This window comes from Lethenteron reissneri, chromosome 2, assembly GCF_015708825.2.
Source record: "Lethenteron reissneri isolate LAM-NWPU_2019-01 chromosome 2, ASM1570882v1, whole genome shotgun sequence".
In the NCBI taxonomy this organism is placed as follows: domain Eukaryota; kingdom Metazoa; phylum Chordata; class Hyperoartia; order Petromyzontiformes; family Petromyzontidae; genus Lethenteron; species Lethenteron reissneri.
Genome location: NC_083780.1, coordinates 5,487,830 through 5,505,418, shown reverse-complemented (window position 1 = coordinate 5,505,418; position 17,589 = coordinate 5,487,830). Strand labels below are relative to the sequence as shown.

Sequence of the window (17,589 nt, the reverse complement as noted above, 5' to 3'; positions counted from 1 at the left end):
CATTTCATCCACGCCGCATTGACTCGTGACCTCACATCAGTCGTGATGCTACCATCTGAGCTGATGGTGGAGCCCAGGTACTTAAAGTCCGTCACTTTCTTCAGATCTTCTCCGTCAATGCTGATGGTGCCGTCGGTTTGGGGGCCACACTCCATATACTCCGTCTTTTTGATGTTGAACCTCATCCCGTTTCCGTCCAAACGTTCCTTCCACAGGCGCGTTTGTCCTTCCACTTCTCCTCTCTCTTCATCTGAGAGGAGGACGTCATCCGCGTAGAGAATTGACCATGGAAGGGGCGTGTGCAGGTCGGCAGTGATCGTGTCGGCTTTCGCGACCAATGTCATCCATAATAGAGGTTTTTGGGTTAGATCGCGTAAATATATAACTGTGTCGTTAAAACCCGCCACCACCCGACACAGCCAACTAGTAAGGGTTGTCATGTAAACAGAACATGCTAGTGACGAATTGGCATGTTCTGTTTACGTGACAACCCTTACTAGTTGGCTGTGTCGGGTGGTGGCGGGTTTTAACGACACATTGATATATTTACGCGCTCTAACCCAAACATCTCTATGATGGAATAATCTACGATGGCCAATGCACATTGACCATGGTCAATAATAACAGCGGAGTTGCAGCCATGGGAAGGAATGAGCGTGGAAGTACGTTCACCCTGGAGATGGAGTGATGACAGCAGCTCGTGTGCAGGTGCGAGGTGGATTAATACATCGCATCGTCGTGAATTGCTGCTTGCAGAAACCTTTATCCAGCAGTATATTTATCATAGCTGATGAATACATTAATATGAGGGTATTGATATATGAATGTTTCTCGATGAGAGCCTTTTGAAATACACATCTCTATCTTCAATGGAGACGTGCGAAATAAATAAATAAAGGTATGATCCTAACCATTCACAGTAATTAAAACATCGAAGCAATAGATATAACAACACAACTCTGAAACAGTCCGTTTACACAAGTGATTTATAAATGCACTAAACACTCTAAATTGTTTTGTGACAACATTATTCATGGAAATCTTCAGGAAGAGGCAACTCGTGTAAATGTTAAACCACACGCAACGCCGCTCGCGTGCAAGGGGAGGCCGTTGTGAGCCGCCTCTAAACCGTCATCCGGCGGGGTGTTTGACAAACTGACCCAGCTCACTCATCTGAGTCTGCGAGACAACCAGCTGAAGAGCATTCCCAAGGGACGTTTGCTGGGCGCGTGCATCTCTGGAGCTGGCTAGTCGATGTCTGCAGCAAATGTGTTGGACAGACAGTACACACACCGGTGAGCGTGAGCACGGGTGTGTTGGCAGAGCGGAGGATCTAGGGAAAGGGTCACAGAGGACCCCATGTGGAGGCCCCTGGAACCTGCTAGCGGGTTCGAGAAGGGAGGCGCGGTCAGGGCGGAGCCAGGCCGCGCTGGTAGCATAAAAGGAGCCGAGAGCGGGGGCTCGAGGCTGTCGGTTCTGTGAATGGATTCGCCTCGTTGCTGTCGTCTCGTCGCCGTCGTCGCAAAACGTATCCACCAGACATTACTCTCTGTGTTGTATTACATCACATTTCGATATTTTGCGAGGTTATTTAATTTTAGTGTGACTTTCTCCTAATTTACAAGCTTGCGTGCCGTGCCACGTCGTCATCTTACTAGAGTAGCAGCAGCACTTTGCCACTCATTGATATGCTAATTTTCTCTGCCCCCTCCCTCTCTCCGTCCCTGCCCCCCTCTCTATATTTAAGGGACCGTCACAGAAACGACCCCTCTCTTTGTGCCGATATGTGTCCTCTCTCTGTGTGTCCGTGTGATGTCTGTCTGCTTGTATGTCTGTCTATAGTTTTCTAGTTAGATTTTTTTTTTGTTGCTATTTCTTTTTTTGCCTGATGATGATTGCTTGTGTTGCAATCGAAACGTCGTAATATGCTTTTATTTTAATTTATTATTTTATCTTTAGACGTGACTTAACCGAAAGAACCAAAGAATAAAAGGATAGTAGTTGGCTATTTCAGTCAGGGCCGTCAGTGTTAGACGGCTTGTGTTCCTGAGGGACACTTTCGCCTACTTCAGCATTTTTTCTTGCTCTGGTTGTTCCACCTGATGAAGATTGCTTGTGTTGCAATCGAAACGTCGTGATTCGTTTTATTTTATTTCGACCTACATGACTTTACCGAAAAAAACAAAGAGTATTATGGGTCCCTGAGGGACTTCATATCGACGCGATAACGCCTCACTGTAAACAATTGCACGGTGATTCAAACATAGACAACTTCTATGTTACATGTAATGCGTTTGTGATATCACGGTAGAATAAACGTAACGTAGAGATTATTCCTGACATCATTGAGTGCCACGCCTTCTCGAAACGTGCGGTCGAATTTATCTGCTTTCTTCCCACGTGACCAGCTAGCTAATGGTCGCAGCCTGGTCCGCAATGACTGCAAACACGAGGATCAAATCACATTTGTGTCATTTTTTTAACTTAATTTCAGTAAAACGCTGATCTTTTTAATATTCACGTAATCCAGGCGTGCGATGAGTGCTCTCTGCAGGGCGTTTATGAAAGTAGAATAGAATGCCGTCGTGGCTGCCTCTAAACATTCGCCCTTACCGCGCAGGTCGTGCCCTGGGGCAGATGCGGACTGCCACGGGAGAAGCCTCGCGTCTGTGCCTACGGGAATCCCCAGCACCACGCGAATGCTGCGTTTGTACAACAATCAGATCACGAAGCTCGAGCCAGGGGTGCTTGACAGTCTAACGCAGCTCACTAATATGGATCTTGGTAGCAATCGGCTGCAGGCTCTTCCCGAGGGGGTGTTTGACCGCCTGGTGAATCTGCAGTGGTTGGCACTGGACCACAATCAGCTGAAGAGCGTTCCCAGGGGCGCGACTCGCGGTGGAGCTGCAGCCACGCCCCTGAGAGTCTCACCGGTGGTGATAATGTACCCATTATGAACATTCGAAAATTATCAGCGTAAAAATACGAACAGAAATACACAATAGTAAACAACAACAAACACGAACTTCTAAACAATTATAACACTTCATGTGCAATAATGGATATTTGTATAAAAATTAAAAACGTTCCATTAATGACAGTCTCAAGAATAACGTGTCAAGGTTAATGGATTTCCTTTAACGCCAATCCTTAAATAACAATGGTGCTTCTTACATAACTGATGTCAGCAATGATGTCAGTAAATACTGCATTTTAACTGCTTCACAGATATTCTACACAATGCATTGAATATCGTCTCAATAGATCAGCTATAGTGTCCAGCAGTGGATTAATATCCACGCTGGTGATGTTGAATTTACATCTAAATATCGAGATAGATACCCCATTGCTACATTTAACCAGGCGAGAGACTTTTGAAATACACTATTTTCAGTGGAGTCCTTGAAAAAAAAATTTATCTTCACTATTCACGAAAAAAAATACATTAACACAACACGACCCCAATTCCACATCAAAATGTTTTTGATGACCAAAAATACGTAACACATACACGCTAAGCACTCTAAAATATGTAACAAGAACATTTTACGGAGCGCATCAGTAAGAGGCGATTCGTCTCAATATTGGACCACACGCGACGCCGCTCGCGTGCAAGGGGAGGCCGTTGTGAGCCGCCTCTAAACCGTCGCCCGTCCCTCGCAGTGTTCGTGCTCAGGGGCACAAGTGCTCTGTCAAGTGATAGGCCTCGCGTCTGTGCCTGCGGGAATCCCCACCACCAGTGGCGGCTCCTGCAAAATCTCTCAGGGGGGGCAAATGTCTGGATGATTGATAAGGATAAGGTCCACCCATGCAATGGATAAATTAACAGCTTAAGCATGTAAAGGCAACTTCACTTCTTTAATATTAATGAAAAATAAAGTGACTCTTACAATACATCTTGTTTGTTTCTATACTCACTATTAATACAATCCACTCAAGTTTATTTTATTAAATATTCCACTCGGTGGCGACAAATTATATTGTTGGATGAAACGTGCTTACGTATAATAATAATAGTACAATTTGTAACGCGCGCAAATTTGCAGACGTAGTGGCCGCAACTCAGAGGCGCGGAGCCAAGCTCAGAGTCGCTCAAAAGCATGATTGTAGAGGTGAGGTATTGTTGGATGAAACGTGCTTACGTATGATGACGTAAGCACGTATGATGACGTAAGCACGTATGATGACGTAAGCACGTTAGGGCGAGCCCTCCCGGAAGCCATAGAGAATGCATTGGAGCGCCCCCGTTCGAAAAAAAAACATCTTTGAATGTAAGTCTATGGGACCACTCGGGGCGATTCTCAGCCAGAGTGAAATAGCCCAAAAAGAGGCGGTACTCCACAGAACGTAGCATGACGCTGATTGGACTATATCCAGAGGCACAGTGACGGCTAGCGTGACTCTGTGGTTGAATGACATTGGTGGTGCGTCGCCCAATCGCCCTAATGAAGAAACCGCCCCTGCCCACCACCACGCAAAGGATGGATTTGGACGTCAATCAGATCACGAAGATCGAGCCCAGGGTGTTTGAGAGTCTGGCGGCACTGGTGGAGACACGAGACTATGAGACCCCTGCCATTGGCACTGCGATCGTGAATCATGATATTGAATACCTCACATACACCGGCATAATGGAAAACCAAATACAATAACAGTGTTCTAACGGGCTTCGTTTAATGAAAGAGTGGTGGCTTTATAAAATAAACATTTCTTAAGAGAGAATAGAAGTCGCTTTAGCTGAAATATCTATATAATTGTGCATCAAGGTCACTTCAACGAAGTTCTCAATGAATGTGAATGCTTATTTATCCTTTTTTATAAAATAGTTCGGAAAGTGAATGGAATTCGTGTAACTTAAGATTGATATGACATTGAGTGGAGATCCTGTTAACTAACACATATGTATGGAAGTGACATAAGTGCTATTAAGTTCATGCTTATGAAAGCGATTGTATTTTATTAAAAGAAACACATCTCTATGAAAGGGATTGAAGTCGGTTTTCACTGTGATGTGAATAGATATGCATTTCACTAACTTAACTCCATGCACGTGATTGGTGTCCGCTTGGCGCTCTCATTAATCTCTATGGAATTGAACGCAGGCCACTTTAACTAACTGATGCCATTGTAATGAATAGAAGTCACATGACGACGTTGAACAATTTCTCTTGTAGCTCCGTTTTCTTGCACACGACGTTGACCAATTTCTCTTGTAGCCCCGCCCACCACCCCCACGTTCCATTGCCTGGTTACCACATTCAGATAAGCCCCTCCCCCTTTAACTTGTATTTAAGGGCTGGTCTTTTGGAATTTTCCTCACTTGATGCAGTAATTTTAGCTGTGACGGTCCCACCTGATGATGGATACTTGTGTTGCCTCCGAAACGTCGTGATTTATTATTTTATTTCCATTATTACTTTTATTAACTTTTAATTTTATTTTTTACCTACGTGACTTTACCGAAAAAAAACCTAACAGTATGAATAGAGGTCACTTTGATGAGGCAATCTCTAGCATCACCATAAGCCATGAGTACCCTCTGCGGTGAGTCACATCCTGACCCAGCAGACTTTGGTGGATCTTAATGGCAACCGGCTGCAGCATCTTCCCGAGGAGGTGTTTGACCACCTGGTGAATCTGCGGCAGCTGTTGTCGAACAGCAACCAGCTGACCCCTCTCCCCACTGGGGTCTTTGACAAACTCAAGCGGCTCATTTACCTGACTCTGAGCACAAACCAGCTTAAGAGCGTTCCCAAGCACGACTGGTGGTGGAGCTGAAAACTGAATGAATTAGCAAATTGCTAACAATTAATTTTCATGTTTACAAATTTCATTAATTGTGTTGGACATATTGCACTCACACGTACACAAAGGTCCATTTTATGATTTGATACTAAACCATGTGTTCTTGCTTAACAGGGAAATATCTTGCGTTGTGCACCCTTTGTTTGTCCCCGACGTCTCCCTTGTCAAAGAGACTTCCGTCTCAGCGTGGGATGTCGTCTGGTCAGACAAGAGTTCAGGGACGTGCTCTATTTACATCGGGGCCAGAGCCCATTGAGACGAAGGTTTTCTGGTACGGGAGACGTGAGACGAGACTATTAAACATCTCTCAACATGTCTCTGGGTGGAGATAGACTAAAGACAGAGTCATGCACCCAGCAGTGAGAATAGCGGAGGAGTGGCCGCCAAGGGAGGCACATCGCCCACATGAGCAGTGGCATGAGCACGCAAGCAACTGCACGGCTGCACCTTTACCTCTTCACTGAGATACGAGGGAAAACATTACAATGCGGTGAATTAGGCCACGAATGCAGAATGTAGCGTTTGGGAACAGGTGACCGATTTTGGAAACGGTTACTGGATAAGAGGTCGTCGTCTAATAACACTAATAACTAGCCTCCTTGAATAATTTTGACTGCCTGGGAGCTGGGCTCTGGTTTGTGCTGTAATAAGCTCACAGAGCTGCCCAGTAGCGCGTTTGCCAAACTCACCCGGCTGAAGCATTTGGGTCTGGACGGAAATCAACTGAAGAGCATCCCCGCTGGGGTGTTTGACCGCCTGGGGAACCTGCAGTGGCTGAGTCTGCACACCAACCAGCTGAAGAGCGTTTCCAGCGGCGCGTTTGACAAAGGGAGCCAGCACTTCCAGGAACGGTCTCTGCTTTGTCGCTTGGCATCGGGATAGAGACGATGCTCGGCACGAGTCGCGCTCAGTTTGTAAAGCTACCTCGTTATTGACATCCACAGTCATCGTCACCATCAACATCGTCACGGTGTCGTCTTGTGCTACAAGTTAGTCTACAGTGTCACTGAGCGGTGAGGGGAGCTTCTGCCTTCGTTAATTCGTGAAAATGAAATACGCAACCGACGCAGTAAAATATACATTAAGAGTGCTTATACGTGCGTTCATGTATACATTGTGTGTGTATCAGGGGTCGGAGACCTGCATATCCAGAGCCGAATGCGGCTCTTTGGTTCCCCCCTTGCGGGCAGCTGTATTTTTTAAATTAAATCTTAAACGTAATTTTACGTAAAGATGACTAAATATGGCAGTGGATTGGTTCACTATGGAATGTCTGAGTGACAACAAAATGTACAACAGCCAAACTGTATTGTTAAAGAATCACTAAGGGGAGAAAAACGAAATGGACGCAGTTGATTTCATCACCTGTGTTGTTCATTCAAGTCAGAATGTTTGTTGTTGTTGTTATCTGCATATACCCGCTGCTGTTTTTGTGCACAAGTAGCTCTGCGTGCGATGGACAACGATAGGATGCGACGGAATAGTCCATCCAGCAGACTGAGTCTTGAACATGGGCGGAGGACCCAGTGAGTGGAGTTCTTAAAAATTGTATGTATGTGTAACTTTTTTTGCACCGTATGTAACCAACCGTGCGAATCGGAGGTGCGGGGAAGGACAACAAACTTTACATCAAAAGCAGTTTTAAAGAAACCAGTGTTCAATTTAGATGCAAAAGTGCATGGCTACAGATTTTTCCAAATTTCAGAAGCGCATTCCTGACAGCCGTAGAAGCACAGTAATGCTGGTAGTTGCGACAGAAGAGTGATAAGGAAGTGACTGGATGCAGGTGAGGGAGTGACTGGATCAGTGAGTGTTGCGTTATCTGTCAACCTGACTGCTTTACGTTGCATTCTATCGATAGGTAGGCAATGGGTGCTCGGATGCGTGCTGTGCATAGCAGTAGAAGTGGCTGTTCAGAGTTAAAGAAGCCTTTGGTGTGAAGAAGGAAACCAGGTATTCTCGCTGGCTCTGTAGGCAGATGACTGACGTGACTGCACCTGTGATACAAATGGACTAAGGGGCCTTGCCGACATGAACATTAAGAGTCATTCGCCAACAACACCACCAGCGCCACGTGAATCCTTTTCTTAGCCTTTCTTTGGTTCACACGACCAGGTACATAATGCACATGGACAGTGCGGTGACAACGCGCACCATCCACTTGCCGTCTCAGTAAATTACTCTCTCCATGAGCTGACAGTCAGAACCAAGCTAACAACATGGGAGATGGCCATGTGGTGGCAGTACAACCAAAGGGCTTGTGAACCTGTCTGTGCGGCATGGTGAGTGTCATTCCCTGCATGGTATACGTGGTGGGTTATCGCCAGGGTTTCCGGTTTCCTCCAATGAGTAAAATCCGCATTCAAAATGGAGTTGCCACACGTCCCAATGTGGGACCCTCCTTAGCACAGTCCTGAGACTGTTATTCACATTGACCTGGCGATTCTGAAGTATCCTGCTACTTATCACTCTAGCTGGTCTATTCTTTGAATATCAACTGGCAAGAACGGTTCTCACTCAGCTGCTTCCCCTGCAAATACCGCTTCTGCAAATGCACGAGGCGCCCAAAACACCCCAGCGGGAACGGTCGTCAGCTGGCTTTTGTACAGGTCCAGATGCGTCAGCTTCCCCAGTTTGTCAAAGATCCCAGGCAGCAGGGACTTCAGTTGGTTATTGTCCAGCTCCAGAATCGTCAGTTGAGTCAATCGGTCAAACAGAGTGGGCGGTATTTCCTGCAGTTTGTTATAGTCCAGTCGCAGAATCTTCAGATTTACCAGGCGGTCAAACAGCCCAGCGGGTAGAGCCTGCAGCTGGTTATTTTGGAAATAAAGCTCCATGAGATTCACCAGGCTGTCAAACATTCTCTCATCCAAGCATGCACCCGTGATCGCCAACAGTCATGCAACATACTGATGAGACTCAATCAAGTGAAAACTGGTTTAATGTTTTCCACATATAAATAAATGTTAATAGTTCTGTATCCATTCCTAATTAATACGACACTTTAACATATTAAATTAACACTTGCGTACAATTAGCTACATTTGAAATTATAGTTAATGCTCATTTTAGTTTATTATATTACTAATAATACGGGTATTCGTGTGTCTGTCTGTAAAGCACCGGGACTTACAGAAAAATAAGAGAAACAAGTCTGGACGGGATGTTTCCTGTTCTTTCCGACAAACAGAACGAAAGTTCGCGCGTCCATTCAGCCCAGTCGCAGTCGCAGTGTGTAGAGCGTGCAGCCTCCTCGGCGTATTTCCTGGAGTTTCGTTTCATTCTCCTCTTGTTTGCGTGTCCGTCTCTCTAACGCTCTTTCCCAGTGTTTACTGTAAAATAATTTTGTACATTGTTTAGTGTTGTTCTTGCTTATACTTTTATCGACAAAATATATTGTAATAGACATGCAATCGTTAATAATAGTTATTTATTTTCGATGTCATCCAATTCATAACCGATTGCACTAACCACTGCAGCACCACTTCCGCCCACCACAGTGCGTAACATTCACCAGCAAATCACGATTCTTAGCTCTACATTACCCAGTATCATTCGCGAACAACGCGCAGCCGTGTTTAAAACAGATAAATTAGAAAAAAAACAGGTTAAACAGCTGTGATTCACCTGCGAAGATGAGCAAGAGAAACTTCAACAACTTGGCTTGGAGAATCAGCAGGTGATTTTTATTTATTTATAATGTATGTATGTTAAACTTCTGGCGCACCGTACGTAGTCAACCGTGCTAATAGGAGGTGCGCGTCGTTGCTCGACTCTGTCCATGACATTTCATTTTCACGCGCTCCACGTGACCACACATTTTCAGGCAGGTGGGGAGGCAGGCAGGGAGTTGAGGCGCCAACCCGCAGCCTCGAAACACGACACACTCACTACTCCTCTTCGATCTCCATGTATAACTGTCCAGATATATGCGTAGGTAGGTAGGCAGACAAGTAAACGGGCAGGTACATAGCCATGTGGGTAGGTCGATAAGAAGACAAATAAACTACATGGGTGTGTGGATAGATGTGTATTTTAAACAGATTTACAGGCGGGCAGGCACATAAATGTCTGAATGGTTACAATTCTCACGACGTTTCGGCCACAATGCAAGCAGCCGTCCTCAGGTGAAGAACAGGTCTGTCGGAAAGACAGCGTCTGAATGAACACCACCAAGCTTGGCAGCGTATATTTAAGCTGGGTTAGGGGAGGAAGGGCGCCTTGACAAAGGAATTTGCATATCAACAGAGGAATTTAGCATATTTATGGGAAATGCAGATATGGGATTAGTAACTACTTGTGGAATGTGTAGGAGGTGGGGGGTGGTCTCAAAGTCATATTATGCTCGTGTATTATGTAGGATTAGCAGTAATAAAGGGAGGAAGTAGGGTTAGCAGTAATAAAGGGAAGGAATATTAATAGTAAGGAGCTGCAGCAGCCAAACCACCACGTAAAAAACTAAAATATAAACTACATCAATATCATCAATATACTCTCCAACAAGCTGAGCTACTAACAGTAAGTCATATATTACAATTCCATGTCGCAAAAAATATAATATGCCTCCAGCTAAACTTTTTCCTTACATCACACGGATCTACCCCGTACTATATACTGCCATAGACAAACCCAACATTAAATTATATACTGCATTACTATACACCACCCTATACCTTAAACTATACATTGTAATATTACACTATTTTATTCTACCTACCCTACTGTATACCACACTGCTGTATATTCACTATACAATTACCATACTATTGATTACCTTATACATTATATTAAACATTACACTTTTATACTATTTATTATTATACAATCTGCTATACACTACACCATTGACCGTCGCGTGAAAGGTACTAAGAGGAAGCAACGAAATATGTCAATGGAAGAGTGATGACTTGCAGCGGAGCAAAGAATCCATTCCCTGCGGAGAATAAAAGATATATAGTCAATGCCAGTGAGTGGCCTGCGGTCTGAAAGGCACCATAAACGTGAACACAATCAGTAAAGGTGCGAAATGGTTTATTACGTCCTTCCAATGATTGCTGAGCCAGAATCCATCTTCTCGGTTGAAATTGTCTCTGTGTTTGTATATGTGGATCGCCTCATGAACGAATCTCTCATGGTAGCCAGATGGCTTGCAGAGAACCTCTGTCTTGGAGAAGTCAATGTCATGTGAGCCCATTGAATTGTAACAGTGATCTGCCACGGCTGAGGTGTTTGTCCTACCGTGTTTCAGGTCTGCTTTATGCGGTCCGAGACGTCGTTTGGTTTCTCCGATGTAACTGCTACCAGACCGCATCAGACAGAGGTTATCTGCAATCCATCTGGCTACCATGAGAGATTCGTTCCGTTTAGATTGTCAGAATTATTCTTTTTAAAGGCACAATGGTTCACGTTAACGATGTCCAAAAAACAATGTAACGTCATATTTTGGGTAAATATGATATCCTGGTGATTATACGCATTGATTCATTACCACAGTGGCAATAGCAGGAGCCTTGGTGTATCGTGTCTTCACCCAGTGCCGTCAGGCGGTCAAACACCCCGGGCTCGGGCTTCGTGATCTGATTGAAGCGCAAAAACAGAGTCTGCGTGGTGGTGGGGATTCCCGCAGGCACAGACGCGAGGCTTCTGCGATCACAGTTCACTTGTGTCCCTGAGCACGAACACTGCGAGGGACGGGCGGCTTGCACGGGAGCGGCGTCGCGTGTGGTCCAACATTTACACAAGATTTCCGCCCAAAGTTTTAACCAAATATTTTTCAGAGTGCATCGTTTCAACACATTTACGCTGTTCATACTGATCGTTTGAATTTACTTCATATTTGCATCTTTAGTCCATTTATTTGTTAATCTACTGAATAAATAATGAATGTATTTACCAGGTCCCCCTTGAGAATTGAGATATATCTTCTTGGTTCTTTCGGTAAAGTCACTTTACCGAAAGAACCAAGAAGATGAATCCCTGCAGTCACGAAAGCTTTAAATCGAAAAATTGAGATATACACTACAATAGTCTCTCATCTATATCACAGAGGATGCACTGTCTGCACGCGGGGCACGCAGTGTCTCCACACGTATTTGTAGTAACATTCAAACAAGTGCAGCGCTATGTTAATTGTAGATGACAGCCGCAAGGCAGATATGAGTATTGATATCATTGGTCTTGAATATCTGAAGCAGGAACGCGCCTCCCCTCGCTCGACTCAGCCTCAAGTGAGTACCTGCCACGGTGTGTAAGCGTCAGCACTGGGGAGACAACACGTGAAAGATAGAGGGACTGTGTTTTAAGCGAGAAGGAATGTGACGATCCTGTCTGCATCAACACCATCACTGATTTGACCGATCCTAAGCCGCACCGATGTCCGTCCTATCTCATCCCTACCTGCTTGATTTAAAGCTTTGCTCAGTGAGCGCAGATACGAGCACACGTGAAGCTGGGCACGCGTGACTTGCATTGCGGTGTTAACAGAACGCAGTAGCAAAGCAATCGCGCATTAACGCGGGGCAGCTGAAGAGCATTCCCAAGGGCGCCTTTGACAACCTCAAGAGCCTCACTCACATCTGGCTGTACAACAACCCCTGGGAATGTGCCCTGCGTGGAGCTCTCAGCCTTCTCTCTCTCAGCCTCTGCCTCCACGTGATGATCAATGATAAGGTGGCCTACACGGTAATTTAAATACGACCATATCTGGAAAGTTGTTGTTTTTATTGTAAATGTGAGAGAGTTGGTACCCTGCCTCTTACTCGGGTGGTTTCAGGTAAATTACGTTCAATATTAACTACCACTTCACCTCTAGTATGTTTGTTTCACTTTAAGACAGCGGTATAGATGTTGTTTGTGAATGTCCAGTCAAGTTCTAGCTCTGTTTATTTCATTTCATTTCTCTCTTAGTCTTTTCAATTAAAGCTTGATAATTCATCCACTCTGAGTGGTGACAACCAGCTTGGTGACGTGGTGGTGACTTCATCGCAGTGGATGGACAACGAGCTTTAAATTTTAATTTCCTAATGCCTTAAACAAGCTTGATGTGTAAGTAAAATGTACCCAGTGTTCCGTGTAGTTGTATTTACATTTACTCCGCTCGAGTCTTATTAACACAGCAGAGAGCAAGTGTTTCAGGTTACTGCGCAGTGATGAACTCGCGTCTCTCTCTGCTGGTCTGTTTGACGGCCAGAGTAATCTGCAGCAGCTGTATCTGAGGGCGAACCAGCTGACGGCTTTACCCGTTAGGGCAGGGGTCCTCAAACTACGGCCCGCGGGCCACATGCAGCCCGCCGAGGACATTTATCCGGCCCGCCGGGTGTTTTTGCCGCCGCTGCCTGTCTGTTACTTTTTTTCTACATGAGAACGACGGTCATTGGTGGAAGAGAGAGAGGGGGCGGAGTTCCCCCCAATCAGACTGCATTGATGGGCAGTGCAGTCTGTATGTCTCTGTGTGGGCAAAGTTATTGCTGGTATATTGTTTTTGTAGCGCTGTATATATATTGGTATTTTACTAATAGCAATTTTGACTCCCTAAGAAACAATGATGTCAAGAAAGAGAAAAATTGACTCGGAGTGTAGGATATTCAAAGAACAGTGGACTTATGATTACTTTTTCATGCAGTACAAGGAAAGAGATGTGTCTGATATGCCAGAATATAGTGTCTGTGTTCAAAGAATACAATTTACGTCGACACTATGAAACTCAACATAAAGATAAATATGCTTGTTTGGTCGGAGAAGTGAGAAAAGATAAACTATTAAAACTGAAAAATACATTAACAACTCAGCAAAATACTTTTGTGAAGCAGAAGCAGCTACATATTTCATCACTGCGAGCAAGTTTTCAAGTTGCCAAGCTAATAGCGTGCACTGGCAGACCATTCGTGGAGGGAGAATTTGTTAAAGAATGCCTTCTTTCTGTTGCCAAAGAGATGTGTCCAGAGAAGGCCGATTTATTTAGTACAGTGAGTCTTTTAGGACCTACAATTACACGGAGGATTGAAGACATGGGAGACAATTTGCATCAGCATTTGCAAAACTCCACAAAAAAACTTTCCTATTTTTCCTTGGCACTCGACGAAAGCAATGATGTTCGTGATTCTGCACAACTTCAAATTTTTATTCGTGGGACGAATGACTATTTCGAAGTCACAGAAGAGCTTGCTGCACTGCAAAGCATCAAAGGAACAACTACAGGAGAGGATATCTTTCGATTTAAAGCTTTCGTGACTGCAGGGATTCATCTTCTTGGTTCTTTCGGTAAAGTCACATAGAAGGGAAGTAATAAAATAATTCTCACGACGTTTCGGCCACAACGCAAGCAGCCGTCCTCAGGTGAAAACCAGGTCTGTTGGGGAGACAGCGTCTGAATGAAACAGCACACGAGCTTGGAGCATATATAAGCTGGGTTGGAAGCGGGGGAAAGAGCGCCTTGACAAAAGAATTTGCATATCAAGAGGAATTTAGCATATTTATGGGAAATGCAGGAATGTGATTAGTACTACATATGCCCGTGCTGCATATGTAGTACTAATAACATTCCTGCATTTCCCATAAATATGCTAAATTCCTCTTGACATGCATCTCTCCCCTCTGAGACATATCCTCATCTCAGGAAACATGCACTCAAAATGGCAACCATCTTTGGCAGCACTTATGTCTGTGAACAGACTTTTTCCAGAATGAAACATTTGAAATCTCCAACCAGATCTAGACTAATGGATGCACACTTGCATCACTTGTTACGACTAGAAGTGACAAATATGGAACTGGACATTGACCATCTCATTAGCCAAAAGCAGGCCCATAGTTCCCATTGAAATACTGGCAAGTTTGTTGATTTAACTTTACTTGTTCTTCATTTTAAATATTGTATTTGTTCCCGTTTTGTTTCTTCACTTCAAAATAAGATATATGCAGTGTGCATAGGAATTTGTTCATAGTTTTTTTTAACTATAGTCCGGCCCTCCAACGGTCTGAGGGACAGTGAACTGGCCCCCTGTTTGAAAAGTTTGAGGACCCCTGCGTTAGGGTGTTTGAGAAATTGACCCAGCTCACTTACCTGACTCAATCAACTGAAGGCCTTGAACATCATCCCTGTTGTACCTGCACTACGCCGATAAAGTGACTGCACTCTACACATGTTTTAATTAATTAATCGTATTTTTCTCAAACAATATGGAACCCTTTCACCTTTTTTATCTTTCATATTGCACTTGAGATTGATTGTCATCGCAAAACGCTCTTTCTAATGTCGGTTATCTTGCCTGGTAAACCGGAGGCGTAAAGAACAAACTCCCCGTGAACACGGTCGAAAGCCTTTTTTCCCAAAAATATTTAAATGAACAAACGATCCAGGTACACACAGAGGGCATGTATGGAAATTGACACTAGTATAGACACAATGTCTATGCCATGTGTTTTAAAAAACTCTATACATCCCTGGTGTCTACTTCCTGAACTTGGATACCCCTCTCGGGGTGGGGTGGGAGGAGAAATCAAAGGGTTGGGGGGAGGGTGCTTTTATCAATATTTGTGTTTCATGCACGGTGACTTTTTATGGTCGGGTAAAATCAATTAATATTTTTATCACTTCATAATTTTATATTTCTGATCCATAGGTCATGGCGAGCAGTATCTGCGGATTGAAATTTGTTATCGGGGAAAAATGGAACGCTAAGATTGAGTCCTAATATTTTTCCATCGCACTTCAAAGTAATAGAATTCACCTGGACATGTTACATTTCGATCACGATCTGATCTGATGCGGTTTCAAGTTGCATCCCTCCAACAATTATTTTATTTTACACACTTGTTGTACAGAACGTTGGTGTTTCGTTTACTATATGTGTGCATATATGAACATTTTGCTTGGTTAAGGATCATTTCATTACCTACAATGACGTAGTTTACATTGACATTCTTAAGGCTATTCATTATATAATTTAAGTTGTAGCAATGTATTATTTGCTGGATAATTGTTTACGTATTCGAGGTTTTAGCAACACCTATAAGTAGACTAAAACAATGCTTTTGTAAATCTTAACTTCACAGTACAACGGAACATTCCAATGTGCCCACAACGAGAGATGTTGATCCGCGTGAAACACCTCCTATAGTAGATGGTTCAGAAGTACAACAGAAGCACTGCGAATAACAAGCTTGGAATAACATTGAGAGATAGACGAACGCGTGGATCAGGTAATAAACTCGTACAAATTACATCAAACATCAAACAGTTAATAAAGTAAGCTGGCATGGCCATGTTACGGCACGAGAAGGAATGATGGAATAATCTACTCTAACACATCGGCTTTCGCGACCAATATAATCCATAATAGAGGTTTTTGGGTTAGATCGTGTAAATATATAAATGTGTCGTTAAAACCCACCACCACCCGACACAGCCAACTAGTAAGGGTTGTCACGTAAACAGAACATGCGAGTGACGAATTGGCATGTTTTGTTTACGTGACAACCCTTACTAGTTGTCTGTGTCGGGTGGTGGTGGTGGGTTTTAACGACACATTGATATATTTACGCGCTCTAACCCAAAAACCTCCATTATGGAATAATCTACGATGGCCAATGCACATTGACCATGGTCGATAACAATAGCAGAGTGGTAGCCAATGGAGGGAACGCGCCTGGAAGGACGTCCACCCTGGAGATGAAGTAATGACACCAGCTCGTGTGCAGGTGTGAGTTGGATTCATACATCGCATCGTCGTGAATTACTGCTTGCAGGAACCTTCATCCAGCAATAGATTTATCATAGCTGACGAATACATTAATTTCAGGGTATTGATATGTGAATGTTTCTCGATGAGAGCCTTTTGAAATAGACATCTCTATATTCAATGAAAACGTGCGAAATAAATTAATAAAGGTATGATCCTAACCATTCACAGTAATTAAAACATAAAATCAACAGATATAACAACACAACTCTGAAACAGTCAGTTTACACAAGTGATTTGTAAATGCACTAAACACTCCAAATTATTTCGTGACAACATTTTTCATGGAAATCTTCAGGAAGAGCTAACTTGTGTAAATGTTAAACCACACGCAACGCCGCTGCGTGCAAGGGGAGGCCGTTGTGAGCCGCCTCTAAACCGTCATCCGCCGGGGTGTTTGACAAACTGACCCAGCTCACTTATCTGAATCTGCAAGACAACCAGCTGAAGAGCATTCCCAAGGGACGTTTGCTGGGCGCGTGCAACTCTGGAGCTGGCTAGTCGATGGCAGCAGCAAATGTGGTGGACAGACAGTACACACACCGGTGAGCGTGAGCACGGGTGTGTTGGCAGAGCCAAGGAACTAGGGAAAGGGTCACAGGACCCCATCTGGAGGTCCTTGGAACCTGCTTGCGGGTTCGAGATGGGAGGCGCGGTCAGGGCGGAGCCAGGCCGTGCTGGTAGCATAAAAGGAGCCGAGAGCGGGAGCTCGAGGCTGTCGGTTCTGTGAATGGATTCGCCTCGTCGTTGCTGTCGTCTCGTCGCCGTCGTCGCAAAACGTATCCGTCAGACATTGCTCTGCAGGATAGTAGTTGGCTATTTCAGTCAGGGCCGTCAGTGTTAGACGGCTAGTGTTGTGTACAGGCTAGGCTAAGCTACTGTGGAGAGTGTGCGGACGAGACCGTGAAAGTAGTTAATGAAGAAAGTGCCTCCTAGAAACTCTGTCTCTGAATCGTTGACACTACAAATGTATCGAATGATTATTTTGCCGGATGCCGAAGTATAAAATCTATAGGCATTAAATTCCAGAGATGCAGCAACACGT

At 44.3% G+C, this 17,589-nt stretch overlaps 1 protein-coding gene and 1 pseudogene across 1 annotated transcript; both read left to right on the top strand.

The window, feature by feature from the left end:
* LOC133341705 (leucine-rich repeat-containing protein 15-like) overlaps positions 1-1,251 on the top strand; it is a 54,955-nt pseudogene extending 53,704 nt beyond the window's left edge.
* Positions 1,252-2,415: 1,164 nt separating this feature from the next.
* LOC133341700 (leucine-rich repeat-containing protein 15-like) lies at positions 2,416-17,045 on the top strand. Its single transcript, XM_061550334.1, has 7 exons — positions 2,416-2,429; positions 2,621-2,845; positions 4,481-4,547; positions 5,569-5,648; positions 6,438-6,609; positions 12,334-12,486; positions 16,959-17,045. Exons 1-7 carry the CDS (start codon positions 2,416-2,418, stop codon positions 17,043-17,045), a joined length of 798 nt encoding a protein of 265 aa, XP_061406318.1.
* Positions 17,046-17,589: the final 544 nt, after the last annotated feature.